General features: G+C 38.0%; 2 protein-coding genes across 27 annotated transcripts in view; one reads left to right on the top strand and one right to left on the bottom strand.

Moving 5' to 3' along the window:
- The window catches only part of LOC101883379 (ELKS/RAB6-interacting/CAST family member 2-like), a 26772-nt gene extending 8085 nt beyond the window's left edge, over positions 1–18687 (top strand). The window contains exons 8-16 of one of the 26 annotated variants that reach the window (XR_015498641.1): positions 2248–2441; positions 3974–4052; positions 4590–4750; positions 12414–12486; positions 14465–14584; positions 14704–14753; positions 16415–16810; positions 16989–17140; positions 17288–18687. Coding sequence is in view for 1 of the 26 variants with exons in the window: in XM_087265656.1 (XP_087121782.1) it covers positions 2248–2441; positions 3974–4052; positions 4590–4750; positions 12414–12486; positions 14465–14584; positions 14704–14730 (654 nt within the window). In the remaining 25 variants the exon portion in view is untranslated. Of the gene's footprint in view, positions 1–1994; positions 2442–3973; positions 4053–4589; positions 4751–12413; positions 12487–14464; positions 14585–14703; positions 14754–16414 lie in introns of all 26 variants that reach the window. The other 25 variants (XR_015498637.1, XR_015498632.1, XR_015498636.1 and 22 more) reach the window with 25 other exon arrangements.
- mmp23ba (matrix metallopeptidase 23ba) overlaps positions 1–19685 on the bottom strand; it is a 568642-nt gene that overhangs the window by 278265 nt on the left and 270692 nt on the right. The gene's annotated exons all lie outside the window — the stretch shown is intronic.

Genomic DNA, 19685 nt, shown 5'->3' with positions numbered 1-19685 from the left:
ATATAGGTAAAATTCCATTCTGGCAGGATGAATGAAGTAAAATGTCCAGTTGTACTTTAATAAATACTAATAAACAGTTGATATCTTAATAATAGGCAGGCAATAATAAATCTGCAGTATGTGTGGGATTGATATCTAGTGGTTGAATTAGATATTTCAGTCCAAATTCAAAACATTAAACGTGTCTTCTTCAAATCTCTGGGTTTGCATGAGCACTTTTAGCTTAGCTTAGCATAAATCATTAAATCAGATTAGACTGTTAGCATCTCAAAAATGACCAAAACAAAAAAACTTTCAGTAGTTTTCCTATTTAAAGCTCGATCCTTCTATAGTTATATCGTTTATTAAGACAGACAGAAAATTAAAAGTTGATATTTTCTAGGCTCATTCATTCATTCATTCATTCATTCGTTCATTCATTCATTTGTACATTCATTCATTCGTTTGTTCATTTATTCATTCATTCATTCATTCGTTTATTCATTCGTTTGTTCGTTCGTTCATTCATTCATTTGTTTGTTCATTCATTCATTCAATCATTCGTCCATTCATTAATTCATTGATTCGTTCATTCATTCATCCATTCATTCATTTATTTGTTCGTTCGTTCGTTCATTTGTTCATTCATTCATTCATTCATTCATTCGTATATTTATTCATTCATTTATTCATTCATTCATCCGTTCGTTCATTCATTCATTCATTCATTCATTTGTTCCTTCATTCATTCATTTATTCATTCATTCATTCATTTGTTCGTTCATTCATTCATTCATTCATTTTCTTTTTGGCTTAATGCCTTTATTAATCAGGGGTTGCCACAGCGGAATGAACCACCAACATATCCAGCAAATGTTTTACAGAGTGGATATACATCCAGCCACAACCCAACACTGGAAAACACCCATACACTCTTGCATTTACACTCATACACTACGGCCAATTTAGCTTACCCAAGTTCCCTATAGCGCATGTCTTTATACTGTGGGGGAAACCGGACCACCTGGAAACCCACGCCAACATGGGGAGAACATTCAAACTTCACATAGAAATGACAACTGACCCAGCCGGGACTTAAACCAGTGACCATCTTGCTGTGAGGCAATCGTGCTACCCTCTACGCCACAAGTATACTTTAATTTTGGCATAGTAATTAAGACACTTTACTATTTAGACTATTTCAAACACGTTTATTATTACACAGACTCCAATGCAAATGTGATAGAGTGAGCCAACCAGCATCACACCACACTCTGAGATGTTTTCGCTGTTTTGTAAAGAACTTTGAACATGATCTTACTCATCATACGAGCGACACAACAATAAACACCGTCAGTATGAAGTACAGTGAATATGCGAGGGCCTGCGGGCTACAGCAGATTATTTTCATTGGCTTTTGTTGATCGGTGCTTCTGATACTGTTATTAGCGCTGTGAAGTCTCAGGATGTTTACGAGCGCTGCTCCTGTGAGACTCTATGTGGCAGCACGTCAAGAAGACAACAAGCTATAATTTTCCAGGATTGATGTCTGTATGCGCAGGAGAATATAAAAGAAAACATCCTCATAAACATGATTGCCCAACAGATTGTGTTCCGGCACGGCGAACAATGAGCACAAAGAGGACGTCTAGAACGCGTGTCTGCGCCGCATTATTTTTATCCTCAGAATAAAAGTACGACTGGAGAATCACTGAGGATCATGTTAAGCTCCTCGAGGCACTGAGATGGGTCACTGCACCTGCCGGTGGTCGGTTTATTGCTTATTTTTGATATTGTATCACTGGCGGCATGGTGGCTCAGTGGTTAGCACTGTGGCCTCACTGCAAGAAGGTTGCTGGTTCAAGTCCCATGGGTCAGTTGGTGTTTCTATGTGGAGTTTGCATGTTCTCCCAGTGTTGGCATGGGTTTCCTCCGGGTGCTCCGGTGTCCCCCACAGTCCAAACACATGTGTCCTCTTCTGAACTCTGATATCTCCCTCATAATGTTGTGTGCAGTGCAGAACTGTGCAGTTCCTTTGCTGATGATACCTTCACACTCTGCTCTTACTGCTGGAGTGAAGATCAATGAGAATTGAACACCAGCTGCCCACATGCAGACATCACGCCTACAACACTACACTGGCCAGAGCCTCAGTTTCATTGCCAACCCCAGTGCATACAGCAGCGTACAGACTCATGTCGCTGAAATATTGGGTTCTCTAGTACGCATGTGTGGATTGAGCAGAGCTGAGATTGCTGTTCTCTGCAGGCGTGTGATTCTGATCGTGTGTCCGGCTGGAGTCCGGATCTCTCTGAGCGACTGCAGATCCTCCAGACAGAAGCATCTGGTCATCAGGAGGAGCTGCAGAAGTCCCACAGCGAGCTGCAGAGAGTGACGGATCTGCTGCGGGACCTGCAGTCTGAGCGCCTGCAGCAGGACAACAGGATCATCCAGATGGAGAGGTGCACCACTACTACACCAACAAACCAAAAACTACATCTAGTATATGAATGAGTGATTGAATAAATGTATGTATATATGTGTGTGTGTGTGTGTGTGTGTGTGTGTGTGTGTGTGTGTGTGTGTGTGTGTGTGTGTGTGTGTGTGCGTGCATGTGGGTATGTATGTATGTATGTACTGTATGTATGTGAATACATGTATGAATGTATGCATGAAAGTATATATGTATAAACAAATTAATGTATATATGAATGTATGAATGGATGCATGTATGTATGTTTGAATGAATGAATGTATGAATGGATGTATTAATGTAAGAATAAATGTATGAATATATGAATGAATGTATAAATGAATGTATGTATGAATACATTTATAATTGCATGAATGTATGTACGTATGTATGTATGTATGTATGTATGAATGAATGAATGAATTTCTGACTGAATGTATGAATGAATGTATAATTGTATAAATAAATGAATGAATGTGTGAATGGATGAATGAATGAATGTGTGAATGGATGAATGAATGAATGAATGAATGAATTTATGAATGTATAAATGGATGCATGTATGAAGGAATGTATGTATGTATGTATGTATGTATGTATGTATGTATGCGTGTGTGTATGTATGTATGTATGTATGTATGTATGCGTGTGTGTATGTATGTATGTATGTATGTATGTATGTATGTATGTATGTATGTATGTATGTATGTATGTATGTATGTATGTATGAATGAATGAATGAATGAATGAATGAATGTATGAATGTATGTATGTATGTATGTATGAATGTATGTATGTATGAATAAATTTATAATTGTGTGAATGAATGAATTTATGTATGAATTAATGAATTTCTGCATGAATGTATGAATGAATGCATGTATCAATATTTGAATAAATTTGTATAAATAAATGAATGAATGCATGTATGAATTAACATGTGAATGGTTAAGTGAATGTATGAATGAATGTATAATTGTATGAATGACGTTATAAATGAATGAATGAATAAATAAATGTATAAATGAATGCATGTTTGAATGAATGTTTGATCGCATGTACAAATGTATGAATGAATGCGTCTATAAAAGAAGGTATGAATGCATGTACGAATTTATGAATGCATAACTGAATGTATGTTTGAATGAATGAATGAATGAATGTATGTAGGAATGTAAGAATAAATGTATGAGTATATGAATGTATGTATGAATGAATGTATGAATGATTGAATGTATGTATGAATGTATGTATCAATATTTGAATGAATGTATAATTGTATGAATAAATGAATGTATAAATGAATGAATGCATGTATGAATTAATATGTAAATGGTTAAATGTATGTTTGAATTAATGTATATATGAATGTATGAATGAACGTTTGAATGAACAAACAAATGTACACCTTTATGAATGAATGAATGAATGGATGAATGAATGAATGAATGAATGAATGAATGTATCTAAACAGTGATGAAATGTAATACAGAAGAGTCAGTGAAATAAACTGTGTTCCAGACAACTGAAGGAGCAGAGCCAGAAGCAGTCTGTGAGTCCAGGCCAAGCAGGAGAAACCAGCCCTAACACTCAGAGACAGGTGAGACCATCTCAGAGACCATCGGGTTCCAGCTTTCAATAGTCAGAACAGACTATTTTGATGGTCCCCTTTAGACTTATACACAGTGAAAATATCCTCTCAAAATGTATTTAGTTAAATGTTTAACAGAGATTTACACATTTTTTATAATAGTTTTAAAAACAAATTTATAATGAATATTTTCTTTAGTCTCCGATATAATATTAAAAACAAAAGTATATTATAAATAATTTTAGTATTTAATATAATACATATAATAAATATATAAAGCTATAATATTTTACTAAGTATTTTTTGCAAGATACTAGCATTAAGTTGCATTGAAACCTAAGTTAAGATGGTCCTATTTTCCGCTATTGTGATGTATATCCACTTGAAAAAAAAGTAAGGCACCCTAAATGACTGGTAGCACCTCCCTAAATCAAAACTGAATAGGAGGATGAATAATTCTGACTTCAGCTGTACTTGTGACGAACACAGAAGGAGACGCTGCATGAAAATTAACGTCATGTCTTCTGTCTGATTTTGCTCTCTCAGCTGGACGATCTGCTGTCGGCTTTAGACAAAACCCGGAAAGAGCTGGATGTGGTGCGTCAGCGTCTGTCGGTGTCTCAGAGCTCTCTGTCAGAGCGGGATAATGAGCTGAGCCGGATACGAGCCGAGCACAGCAAACAGCTCTCCGAGATCCTGCAGCTCAAGTCAGTGATGTTCATGAATGTGATGATTTTTGCTGACACATCTGATTCTGACACGTTTTGGGAAAATGCTTTGAAATTTTTCACAAACTCAACAATACCCTGTTACTGTAAACTTGATTGTCCCCTTTTAGGGCGATTTGTTCTGCAGCGTACTGGATTTACATCACATATATCACATCACACACTTGAGACAAACATTACAGAACACTACTAAAAAGGGTGTCTATCTATTCCCATTAAAATTCATCAAATCAGTAGCACAAGGAACAAATGGAAATTTTAATTTACTGGTCATGCCAAAGGGATGGGGTTTTAAAAATGAATCAAAAAGAGGATGGGCTATATCATATGTAATCTGTTTAACATCATCTGGAAAATATTTTTAAAAAGAAGAAAATTTTTTTAAGGGGGTGAATAATTCTGACTTCAACTAATTATATATATATATATATATATATATATATATATCAAATTATATATATATATATATATATATATATATATATATATATATATATATATATATATATATATATATATATATATATATATATATATATAAATAAAAACATATATAAAACCTATATTAAACATACATTAAAGCATGTATTAAAACATATATGTTCAGATAGGTTCTTTCCATGTGGGTGCATTTCTGCACATACACTATAATCTGCTGTTTTACTCCATATAAAAGACAGAAGCTCTTCAGCACAGGCCTATCTATAGGGTTATTGTTGACGACTGATGATCAAAAGAAAAAATGAAAAGATTTCCCTTCTCCCAACAGGGAAAGCCAGCACCAATCAAGATTGCATCTGCTGTCATGGCTTTGCAATCATAATGGAAGTCAATGACAGCACCAACATAACCAAAGGAGAGTCAATCAGTACAGGAGGGTTAAATCAGAGTAGCATGACAAAAATTTCAGAGGCAGTGAATCAATATGATTGACAAAACACGAGGTCGAATATATTTTTTTGACATGCAAAAATTACTAATAATTTCGGAGTCAGTGTGCAATAACTTTAACTGATCTTCCCAAAATCCATGTGGAGGTGTCCTGTTGAAATGCTGCTGTGCATCTGATAGACAGCTGCTTTCAAACACTCCGACAGCTTCAAAGCATGTTTGTGCGGTTCAGCCAATCACAGCACACGCAGGAATTACTGTAATTACGAGATTCAGCATTGTAAAAAGCGTTCACATCTTTGTAGAATCTCGTAATTACATCTTGTAACCTCTGAGTGTTCTGAGCTCTGACCAATGCATTTTGTTTGGCGGAAACACACAAATTGTTTCAAGCTTTGGCAATAAAACGAAAGGATGCTGTTATCTCGTGATATTTCTGTTTAGGAAGGGCCTGTATTCTTGCTAAACTGTTTAATTGCAGCTAGCTTAAGGATACCGAGTGGAAAATACCTAATGCTATAGTTAATGTTATTGCATTTATTTATACAAATAAATAAATCAAAACAATAAATACACTTATCAATAATAAATAAATGCACTTTACACTCTTCTTGTCCATCAGCTGGGGAGTTTAAATAAATAAATAAATAAATAAATAGTAATATTAATAGTAATGGTAATAGTAATAGTAACAGTAGTGGTGGTAGTAGTAGAAGTATTAATAATAATAATAATAACATTAATATTAAAACACTTTTTACTTAGTATATCTATGAGCCGGAGAGTTCAAATAAATAAATAAATAAATGCACTTAAATAATATTATTATTATTATTTTTGTTGTTGTTAATAATAATAATAATAATAGTACAAATAATAATAATAATAATATTAATAATAATAATAGTACAAATAATAATAATAATAATAATAATAATAATAATAATAATAACATTAAATAATAATAATAATAAAACTCTACTCGTTATGTCTATGAGCTGGGGAGTTAAAATAAATAAATAAATAAATAAATAAATAAATAAATAAATAAATAAATGCACTAAAATAAAAATATTAATCATATTATTATTGTTGTTAATAAAACAAACAAACAAACAAATAAATAAATGCACATAAATATTAATATAATAATAATAACAACAACAATAATAATACACGGTTGTCACGGTAATGCAGTGGGTAACACAATCGCCTAACAGCAAAAAGGTCAGACCGGGTCAGTTGGTGTTTCTGTGTGGAGTTTGCATGTTCTCCCCGTGTTGGTGTGGGTTTCCTCCGGGTGCTCCGGTTTCCCCCACAGTCCAAACACATGCGCTATAGGGGAACTGATCAGCTAAATTGTTTGAAGTGTATGAGTGTGAATGAGTGTTTATAGATGTTTCCCAGTGAGGGTTGCGGCTGAGTTGGCGGTTCATTCCGCTGTGGCGACCCCAGATTAATAAAGGAACTAAGCCGAAAAGAAAATGAACGAATAAATGAATGAAAAATTACACACTTTTTACTGATCATGTCCATGAGCTAGGGAGTTAAATAAAATAAATAAATAAATAAATACATAAATAAAAAAAGAAAGAAAAATTATGAATGAATGAATGAATGAATAAATAAATAAATAAACATATAAATAAATAAACATATAAATAAATAAATAAATAAATAAATAAATAAATAAATAAATAAATAAATAAATAAATAAATAAATATATTATAAAATGATTAAATAAATAAATAAACACATTATTAATAATAAAATACACTTTTTTTACCCACATTTTGTTCATGAGATGGGGAATTAAAAAAATTGGGGAAAAAAATAAAAAACTTTAAATAAAAAACTAAAGAAATGACACAATTTCAACCAAAGGTGAATGACTTTATGTGACTTAAACGTGAAAGTGTAGATGTGATGATCAAAGGTTTGCGTGCAAGTGTTTTAGCCTCATGATAACAGTGTTTACGTCACGTTCACACACACGTCAGGTATGTTTTTGTGTGTGTGTGTTTGAGTGTGTGTTTCTGAATGGCTGACATTTTGAGCTTGTTACGGTTGAGTTGGACATGTGAAGAGCCACCAGCCGCGTGTGTGTGTGGGAGGGGAATCCCTCTGATTGTTCATTCTCACGTAAATGTGTGTTTTCTGCAGTCGTGGACACCGCTGAGGTGTTGAGAAGCACACGCCATGCATATTTATGAACCCTGCGCATTATTAATGACAAACTGCAGCATCACAGAGAGCACAGTCATGCTGAGGCATGTCAGAACACCTTGTGCCACCAATTCACCTCATGAAAAACATCTAGAGGAGATCACAGCATCGATAGTAAGCTATCAAACTGTCTACCGATTCATACTGGAGAGTCTCTATATTAATATCAATCTTGCAAGTCAAATTGTGCTTACATTTCAAGAAATGCACTTATTCAGTGTTTTGGGACAGAAAATTGACATACATGTACTGTATAAGCAAGAAGCTATTAAAGAATTTACTCCAATCAGTCAGCTGGAAAGTGTATTTACAGTATATGTCAATCTGCTATCAATTAGCCTGTAACTCTATTGTATTGAGCACACACAAAGCATCCTTGACTGGCCAGCCCAAAACTAACTCAATGGCCAGTCAAAACCAGCCCAAAACTAGCTCAATGGCCAGTCAATACTAGCCCAGTGGCCAGTCAAAACTAGCCCAAAACTAGCTCAATGGCCAGTCAAATTTAGCCTAATGACTAATCAAAACTAGCCCAATAGCCAGTCAAAACCAGCTCAAAACAAGCCTGTTGACCGGTTAAAATCAAGCCCAATGGCCAGTCAAAACTAGCTCAAAACTAGCCCAATGGCCAATCAAAAACAGCCATATGGCCGGTCAAAACTAGCACAAAACTAGCCCAAAGACCAATCTAAACTATCCTAAAACTAGCCCAATGACCAATCACAAATAGCCCAAAACCAGCTCCTAACGGCCAGTCAAAACCAGCCCAATAATCAATCACAACTAGTCCAAAACTAGCCCAATGGCCAGTCAAAATTTAGCCAAATGACTTATCAAAATAGCCCAATGGTGAGTCAAAACTAGCCCAATGACCAATCAAAACTAGTACATGGGCCATTCAAAACTAGCCCAAAACTAGCCCAATGGCCAGTAAAAACTAGCCCAAAACTAGCCCAATGAGCAATCAAACTAGTGCATGGGCCATTCAAAACTAGCCCAAAACTAGCCCAATGGCCAGTAAAAACTAGCCCAAAACTAGCCCAATGACCAATCACAAATAGCCTAAAACCAGCTCTTAACGGCCAGTCAAAACCAGCCCAATGGTCAATCACAACTACAGTAGTCCAAAAATAGCCCAATGACCAGTCAAAACCAGCTCAAAACTGGCACAATAACCAACCAAAATTACCCCAAGACCCCACAACCAATTAAACCTAGTCAAATCTCCCCCCACACACAAAGCATCCTGCACACTCATTTATATTCACCATAACGACAGAAGCCACACACACTCTTCTTATCTGTGTGATCTGTGATCTCTTTCAGGATGACTTAGGAGAGCAGGAATGCTGGAATTAGGCTCACATGGCATTTATTAGGTTTATTGGTACACAAGCATTGCACACTGCACACTATACCCGTGCGGACCCTGAGTGGTGTTTTCAATCCTGGCCAGGGTTGCCATGTTTTTTGCAACAAAATTAGCACAATGGCAAGTCAATGTTAGCCAAAAAGCTAGCCCAGTCAAAACTAAGCCAATAACGAGCCCAATGGTTAGTCAAAACTAGTGCAATGACCAGTCAAAACTAGCCCAATGAACATAAAAAATGTAGCCCAATAACTAATCAAAACTAGCCCTATGGCCATTCAAATGCAGCCCAAAACTAGCCCAATGGCCAGTCAAAACTAGCCCAAATCTAGCCCAATGGTCAGTCAAAACTAGCCCCATGGCCATTCAAAATCTAGCCCAATGACCAATCAAAACTAGCCCAATGGCCAGTCAAAACCTGCTCAAAATGAGCCCAATGGCCACTCAAAATTTAGCCCAACGACTAATTAAAACTATTCCAATGGCCAGTCAAAACCAGCCCAAAAGTAGCAAAATGGCCAATCAAAATCTAGCCCAATGACCAGTCAAAACTAGCCCAATGGCCAGTCAAAACCAGATCAAAAGTAGCAAAATGGCCAATCAAAATCTAGCCCAATGACCAGTCAAAACTAGCCCAATGACTAATCAGAACTAGCCTGATGGCCAGTCAAAACCAGCCCAAAACTAGCTCAATGGCCAGTCAAAACCAGCCTAAAACTAGCTCAATGGCCAGTCAAAACCAGCCCAGTGGCCAGTCAAAACTAGCCCAAAGGCTAGTCAAAACCAGCCCAAAACTAACTCAATGGCCAGTCAAAACCAGCCCAAAACTAACTCAATGGCCAGTCAAAACCAGCCCAAAACTAGCTCAATGGCCAGTCAATACTAGCCCAGTGGCCAGTCAAAACTAGCCCAAAGGCTAGTCAAAACCATCCCAAAACTAGCTCAATGGCCAGTCAAATTTAGCCTAATGACTAATCAAAACTAGCCCAATAGCCAGTCAAAACCAGCTCAAAACAAGCCCAATGGCCAGTCAAAAATAGCCATATGGCCGGTCAAAACTAGCACAAAACTAGCCCAAAGAACAATCTAAACTATCCTAAAACTAGCCCAATGACCAATCAAAACTAGAGCATGGGCCATTCAAAACTAGGCCAAAACTAGCCCAATGGCCAGTAAAAACTAGTCCAAAACTATCTCAATAACCAACCAAAATTACCCCAAGACCCCACAACCAATTAAACCTATTCAAATCTTCCCCAATGGCTAGTAAAACTAGCCCAAATCGCCAGTCAAAATTAGCCCAATATTCAATCAAAACTAGTCCAATGACCAAATAAAACCATTTGTAGTTTATTTGTTTGCTCAGAAAAAAGAATACATCTGTGATCTAACAGCGTCTCAGTCCACTCTTCCACATCACCTGATTAGCAATTCCCTTTATAGAGCAATAAATCAACATAAGATCACATAAAACGACCCTCATTGAATGGAAACGACCCACTCACTCTGACATCAACACTCGTCACGTCACATCTGAATCAAATAAACCTCGAACGTAAAATGTTGAGTGAGTGTGCAGCTTTTAGCAAGCAAAACCGTGCATTTCCATCACATTCATAGCGTTTATCAGTGCAAAAATAATAAGAAAGTGGAACGTTTTCATATAATCTCCTTGTTAGTAAAATGCACTATATGGATTGCTGAAATATGAAAACTATAATCCCTGTTATAAATGCTGACGACAGTAGAAGTGAATAAAACCTGATGTGGCGTTGAAATATAGTGAAGGCATGCTGAGGAAAGTAACCATTTAAATGCCTTCGTATTGAAGACTCTGAATAAACACTACTCATGCAAGTCTAGACACACTTGGCTGAAATGTCTCCCGTGATCTAAAGGCTTATATTTAAATGCTCGCAATTAATGTTGCACAACTTCTGAAAAGAAAAGCCGAGCATTCCTGACATTCATTCAAACCTCTTTTATTTTTAAGAGACTGGAATGCTCTGGTTGAGGGTTGGTTATACTATCTTGCACGACTATGGAGACAGACCAAAAGCCAATTCCTGTTAAACACTCCTGAGCAAGATAATCGTAAAGAAATCCAATTTAATAATGCAGAAGATCATGAATGCATAATGGTTTAGGTGATCGTGTCAGTCATACACTGCCAAAAAAAAAATTCTGCTGTTTGCTTTTGCTATGGCCACCATCAGCCGTTCCTCACACATGTGGTACAGTCAATTTTTAAAATAGTTCAACTTTTGCTAATGTGGATTAATACTGAATGTGTGTTGTTATTACTTGGGGTTAGGTGTTTAAGAGTAGAGCAATGTGCTGGTGTTTAACTGCATTGATTTATTGCGTTCCTGCACTGAGCTCTCACATACTCTCTGGCTGCTATTTCATAGCCGTGGTGGGCTTTTCTCTCTGTCTCGTGCTGAACGCAGTCGACCAATCGCAACAGAATGGATCGTCAGACCAATCACCGCAGATTAGCTTCACGTTAAGGAGGGGTTTGGGAACAAATGAATCGCTGAACGAGTCATATGGAAGATAATTAGGTAAAAATAAACGCATATTATAAGACAATAGACCTTGCACACATATCAGCCTGTTGTTGGAGACCCCCAAAACCAAAATATGACCTTTTTAAATGCAAAATAGGGGCTCTTTAAAAAAGCAGCATAAGCAAGCGAAACAATCTTATGTCAAAACACTAAACAATATTATTTTTCCTCCCCCATTGTAGCTTATTTTAAGGAAAAACTCACTTCATTTTACCTCATTATTTTTAAAAACAAGACTAAAAAAATATTTTTTATTTGTCTTGAAAATGCTTCTTGAGATTGGAGATATTTGGAGATATTTGGACTAGAAACAAGAAAAAAACTCTAAATAAGCAAAGATTTTGCAGAGTGTGAGTTATCACTAAAGCACGATGTCTATGTTCGCCCCCCTGCTGTGTATGTGTGTGTAGTGTGTGTGTGTTTACTGTATTTTCTGTTAGTGTCTGCTTCTGCTTAAGTAATGGTTTACTAATGACTTACCGTAGGTTGTAACCCTCTTTACCTTCCCATCAGACAACAGGCTCTGCTGGCAGCTATCAATAAAAAAAATGTGTGCATTCATTTACTAGAACTTTCTCCCATCAGAAACATGTCGAGCCCTGAGGACGTGATGACCTTGAGGAGGGAGAAGGAGAGGTTCATCAATCACCAAAAACAGGCCAGTTCATTTTCGATCATTGTGGTTTTATGTGTCCAGCAAATATTATCGATGTTGTTTCAACTCATATGTCATATATTTACAATTTAAAACATAAATTCTGTGGTGTTTTTGTCCCACACTATGGTAAATTACTTCAGTGAATCTGTTGTGGGGATTCTACAGTTGCTATGGTAACACAAAACTATACTAATTAATCTGTTGGGGTGATTCTACAGTTGCTATAGTTACACAACGAATATAGTAATTGATCTGTTGAGGCGACTCTACAGTTGCTGTGGAAACACAAAAACCAAAGTATTTGATATGTTGTGGTGATTTTACAGTTGCCATGTTAACACAACAACAATACTAACTGATCTGTTGTGGGGATTCTACTGTTGCTATGGTAACACAACAACTATAGCAACTGATCTGTTGTGGTGACTCCACAGTTGCTATGGTAACACAACGACCAAAGTATTTGATCTGTTGTGGTAATTTTACAGTTGCTATGGTAACACAACAACTATAGTGATTGATCTGTTGTGGTGATTCTACTTTTGTTATGGTAACACAACAACTATAGTAACTGATCTGTTGGGATAATTCTACAGTTGCTATGGTAACACATCAGCTTTACTAATTGATCTGTTGTGGCGATTCTGCAGTTGTTATGGTAACACAACAACTATAGTAACTGATCTGTTTTGATAATTCTACAGTTGCTATGGTAACACAGCAACTATACTAATTGATCTGCTGTGGTGATTCTACAGTTGCTATGGTAGCACAACAACTATACTAATTGATCTGTTGTGGTAATTCTGTAGTTGCTATGGTAACACAACAACTATAGTAATTGATCTGTTGTGGTGAATCTGTAGTTGCTATGGTAACACAACAACTATAGTAATTGATCTGTTATGGTGATTCTGTAGTTGCTATGGTAACACAACAACTATACTAATTCATCAGTTGTGGTGATTCTACAGTTGCTATGGTAACACAACAACTATAGTAACTGATCTGTTGTGATAATTCTACAGTTGCTATGGTAACACAACAACTATCATTAACAAAGAATTGTAGCTACTATAAAATATACAGTATGACACACTTTCCTATATTTACCATGAACTACTATAGTATTTGTATTTGTGGGCTGTCACTATCACAGCTGAATAGGCCAGGATCTTGCATTGTGAGGTGTGTGAGAGCGTTTTCCATCTGGAGTTCAGTGATTTACATTCCAGTCGTTATCAAATTGTCTCGTTGTCTATAATCACAGAGTTTTAATAAAGCTGTAGTAAACACTGCCCGTAACCAACATTACCGGTAACTGTTGTATTGTAGTGAGCTGGACTGTTGGTGAGTCAGTGTCTGAGAGAGATTTGGGGGAATGTTGTCTCTAGGCCAAACAGGTGACTTGTAAACATTCGGGAATTTCAGGGAAGTGGCCATTATCTGTTTAATGCTCCCCGTGAGTCAATTATTCCACATGAGAAAATCCACAAAATGTTGGACTTCATTCACTGTCTGCTCTAGCTAACTAGCATTTAGAACAAACAGGAAGTGTGAACGGTTTAAATGTGATGCGTTATTATTAGAATTGTTTGTTTTAATTCTTCAATGAGATGGAAATTACCCAGCATTGTTTTTAATGTTGTCTAATAGACATCCAGTCATAGACGCCTTGGCTAAAACAAGACTAAATGTGGGCTTTTAGTGTGTTGTAGTCCCAAAATATAGTATATTAATATATATATTTACAATCACACTCGCCTACTAGAGCCCATCTCATTAGCCTCTCCAGCAGCCCTGAGTGAGAAGCAGCCGTCTGTCCATTCGCCATTAGAGTGTTTGAGCTGCTGAAGATGATGTCAGCATAGACTAAGAGGATTATAGATGTGGAGTTCTAGATGTAGCATTGTCATCTACCAAGCCGAATGCTCCAGCGCTCGGGGTTTTAATGTGATGCGTGTTTGCTGTCGTTCAGGTGCACAGCAGGATGAAGCCGATGGCCGAGCATTATGAAGACGAGCACATTCATGCACAGTATTCACATCATCCTCAACACATGCAGGAGCGCGAGCCGATCTCTCCACCACCAGAACAGGTCACACACTTCATTTAATGACAGCTTTTATTTATTTGGACTAGAATTAAGGCAACAACTCTAGCAGGAAATGGGTGCGTGTGTGTGTTTGTGTAGTCAGATGTTTGTGTTTATTGTAGGATGAAGAGGATGGTATATGGGCTTGACGAACCTGAAACTGCTCCAAAAGGTGAGTGATAGTTCTGCGCTAGAACTCTTTTCTGGATAGTGTTTTTTGATCATTAATCATTTTAATAATACATGTGTTGTATGAGAACGGAGTTCAATTTAATTTGTTTTAAATGTTTAATGTAAAAAAATAATATAAATCTGCTGGCATTTTGGCCTTGGATGAACAAATATTGCATTTCAGCAGGAGAATCCTGGTCAAATAAACAAATTATTTACTCATGATAACATAAAGTAAACACAAATTTAAATACAGTTGAAAGTTTACTCTGTAAAAAGGCACTTAACCATATAAAAAAGGCATATGTTAATGTGACTAAACTGTTTCTCTTTTACTGTAGGTGAGTGAGGATGGTCACATGTGTTTCTGTTCTGTTAATAGCAGAATAATGAGAGAGAGATTGTTTGAGAAATTGTTATAACTCTTCTTGGAAGTCAAGTTTACACACAATAAGATTATTCTGCCTCTGCTAAAGCTCAGATGATGATGTCAAGGTTTTGGACGTTTCTAATTGGCTAATTGACAACATTTGAGTTAATGTGAGCACAACTGTAGAATAGTATTGAAGGAAAAGCTCAAACACACTGCTTCCTTGTGTGACAACATGAGAAAATCAACAAGCCAGAATCAACAACAAAGCCAGATTACAGTTTGCTGAATCACACTGGGAAACAGACTGATGTTTGGAGACATGTGCTGTGCTCTGATGGAGCTAAGATTGAACTGTTTGGCCATAATGAGCAGTGTTGCATTTGGAGGACAAAGGGGAAAGCGCACAAGCCAAGAACACCATCCCAACTGTGCAGTATGGGGGCGGCAGCATCATGTTGTGGGGCTGTTTTGCTGCAGGAGGGACTGGTCCACTTCACAGCATAGATGGCATCATGAAGACAGAACATGATGGAGAAATACTGAAGCAACATCTCAACACATCAGCCAGGACATTACAACTTGGCCACAAATGCGTCTTTCAAACAGACTATGACCCTAAGTATACTGCCAAATCAGTTCACATGTGCTTTAAGGACAACAGAGTGAATGTTTTGGAGTGGCCATCACAAAGTCCTGATCTCAATCCTATAGAGAATGTGTGGGCAGAGTTGAAAAAGCTTGTGCGAGCAAGACAGCCAACAAATCTGACTCAGTTACAGCAATCCTGCAGGAGGAATGAGCCAAAACTCCTGCAAACTATTGTGAGAAGCTTGTGGAAGGAGACACAAAACATTTGACCGAAGTTACACGGTTTAAAAGCAAAGCTAAAACATACCAAGGAAATGTGTGCAAACTTTTGACTGTCTAGAAATTAATAAAACAAAATTCTCTCATTATTCTGACATTTAGTAAATGTTTATTTAGGAAATCCTAACAGACCGAAAATAGTAAACCTTTAGTATGATTTATCATCATGAGACACTTTTAAAAATGGTTATGTCCCTTTTTTTTAGAGTGTGCGTAAACTTCTGGTTTCAACTCTATATAGACTTTTTATAGACTGAAAAAATTAAATGATTGTCTATTTTTATGAAAAAAGGATCAGAAAAGTCATCGGACATCAATGGATTCTGAGTTATCTTAGTCATGATTATAAAGAGTTTTTGAATGTTTTTCCACCTTCAAGTAAAACGTTACCCAACACACCAAACTTTTTTTTATATTCCCAGTATCTGGAGCAACCCAGATGGAGGACTGGAGAAGCTCTTTGAGTGCTTTAGTTCTGTGCATTAAAAACTCTGGCTCATCTGATTACACGGTGGCGGATTGGGGAAGGAGAAACCTGCCATCTTCTGTGCCATCCACATCTACATTTGTGCATTCAGCAGAAAACCTTTACAAAGAAGAAACTAAAACAATTCAGAAAGTCTGGTCCTCTCCAGGAGTATTTGGATTCTGCTTATATATTGTTCGTTCCTTGAAGGGCTCTGTTAAACAGGCCAACAAGAGACCAATAACAGATATTATCCCTCTTCATTTCACAAACGGCTCTCTTAAACATCTACAACTAGTGAAACTGATTAGGTAAAAACTATGAAACCTGTTCATTGATTCACCACTGGGGGGCAATCTAGTTTAACCTGCACATCCATGTACAACAGGGGTGCCCAAACTCGGTCCTGGAGGGCCGGTGTCCTGCATATTTTACTTCCAACTCCAATTAAACCAGCTAATCAAGCTCTTTCTTATACTAGAAACATCCAGGGAGGATGTATAAACTATGCAGAATGCCAGCCCTCCAAGACCGAGTTTAGACACCCCTGTACAACAATACCCTGCTGAAAGATCCAGCTTAAACCAGCCTAGGCTGGTTGGCTGGTTTTAGCTGGTCGACCAGGCTGGTTTTAGAGGGGTTTTGGCCATTTCCAGGCTGGTTTCCAGCCATTTTCAGCCTGGTCTTAGCTGGTCAGGCTGGAAAATGACCAGCTAAATCCAGCTAAAATCAGCTTGACCAGCCTGGTTTAAGCTGGACATAGCTGGTTTTGGCTGGGCTCCCAGCCTGGCTAAGCTGGTCAAGCTGGTTTTAGCTGGTCATCTCCCAGCCTGGCCAGCTAAGACCAGGCTGGAAATGGCTGGAAATCAGCCTGGAAATGGCCAAAACCCCTCTAAAACCAGCCTGGTCGACCAGCTAAAACCAGCCAACCAGCCTAGGCTGGTTTAAGCTGTTTTTTTCAGCAGGGTAGTGGTAGGGTTAACATTAATAAAATACAATTTAATGGGGTAATTTATGAAATAATATGAATTATTCTTGGTATAATTACTGTTTTTACATTACAAGTGGAGGTAGACGGTAATACAATACAATTAATTGATAATTTAATGAATTATATTTAACTTCTGGGGCAGCATGGTGGCTTAGTGGGTAGCCCTGTCACCACACAGCAAGAAGGTCGCTGGTTAGAGTCCCAGCTGGTGCTTCTGTGTGGAGTTTGCATGTTCTCCCCGTGTTGGCGTGTGTTTCCTTCGGGTGCTCCGGTTTCCCTCACAATCAAAACACATGCGCTATAGGGGAACTGATCAACTAAACTGGCTGTAGTGTATGTGTGTGTGTGAATGCAAGAGTGTTTGGGTGTTTTTCAGTAATAGGTTAATGCTGGAAGGGCATCCGCTGCATAGAAATATACTAGATAAGTTGGTGGTTCATTCTGCTGTGGTGACCCCTGATGAGTAAAAGGACTAAGCCATAGTTAAATGAATGGATGAATAAATTAAACTTCTAGCATCCCATCTAGCAGCAACCCCAGCTAAATTAATATGGATTTTAATAACATTACACAGATCGCCCCCTAGTGGAGAAACATTTTCAAAACATTTCAAACCATTAACGATGCAGTGAAGACTCTTTTATTGAAATCACATGACCATAGAAAAACAAGCAAAGCCTTTTTCGAAGCTTCTTTCTGTTTGGAAAGCAGAATTGTCCCCAACACTGCTCATCAATCATACTGAATTGTTTACTGAAAGCGTTGATACAGAATGTTCTCTGTGATAAGTTGCGTAAAGGGTTGAGAAAGAACGTACAATGTCTATGTCATTATCTCTACGCCGTCCTCAAATGTACCTGCCGTTTAACCCAGAAGCCAAGTGTGTTTAATAGTTAGGCTTTCTATGTCGCTGTATATGAAAGCATCAGTATGCCCTGAGTTAGATAGACACCTTTGCTTGGCTCTGTCTGGACACGCTGTTTATCTTTCACTTCAGTCTATAATCATCTCAACTCGAATCTGTCTATACGATGACTCCCGCTCTTCTGCCCCGGGTCATCTCTCTTTGACATGTTTTCTTTGTCTCCGCTGGAGGTTTATGGGAATATAAAGTTCTTTGAAATGCCTTCTTGTTTTCTGTCTCCTAATTAAAGCTGTTGTTTATAAAACGGGTCGGTAATTGATGCTGGATCGACTGGCGCGGTGCTCTTGCGAAATAATAAATACATTTCAACACCTTTTTTTTCCCTCCCGACTGTGTTTGATGTTTAAACTGACATGTTTAGATTTTTACGAGTGAAATATTATTCATTGTTGAATAAAACACCAAAAACATTGCTGTAAGAACTCGTCAATGGCGGAGATGTATTGGGAATGACAGACACGAGTCCTGCACAGTGTCCAGAGGGAGTCTGAGTCGTTCTTCAGAATAGTGTTCGGATCACTACTGATGCTGCTGGAGGAAAACCTTTACCTTCGCTCCTCCAAAACACCCCAAAGTGCTCAATAAGGTTTAGGTTTATGTACTGTGCAGGCCATGGGAGATGTTCAACTTCACTTTCATGTTCATCAAACCACTCTGTCTCCATTCCTGCTGTGTGTATTGCTGCATTATCATCCTGATACACATCACCACCTTCAGGATACAACGTTTAACCCATTGGGTCACATGGTCTTCCAGAATGGGTTGGTAGTCCTTAGCAGCGCCTATCTAACACCAGTATTGGGCCTAGGGAATGCCATGATATGAGCTCAATCCATCACTGATCCCCCCTATGCTTCACTTTGGGCATCAGCAGTCTGGGTGGGCTGCCTCTTTGGGGCTTCTCCACACCTTAACTCTCCGGGATGTGGGAAAGACAGTGAAGTGGGACTCATCAGTGAACAATACATGCTCCACATTATCCACAGATCTTTGCTGCTGGCACCATTGAAACCAACATTAGGCATTGGCACGAGTGACCAAAGCTTTGGCTATTGTAGCCGCCATGTATATTGACCCTGTGGAGCTGTGGATTGAGTTTGGCAGCTGTGGTTTTAGTCATCATCAGATGGTTTCAACCTGTTGAAGATTGCGTCATGTCCAGGGCCGGACCTAGGCGGCCGCCTATGGCGTCAGAATAGAGAGGGCGGCGTCCCCGACACTACCCTCACCTCTTGCGCCCTCAGTTATATCCGTGTCTAGGGCGGCATCCGCGACACCACCCTCACCACCCGCTCCCTTCCGCTCCTAGGG

Source organism: Danio rerio, chromosome 8 (assembly GCF_052040795.2).
Source record: "Danio rerio strain M-AB ecotype USA chromosome 8, GRCz13ab, whole genome shotgun sequence".
Lineage (NCBI taxonomy): Eukaryota > Metazoa > Chordata > Actinopteri > Cypriniformes > Danionidae > Danio > Danio rerio.
This window is presented reverse-complemented; position numbering and strand designations above follow the sequence as displayed.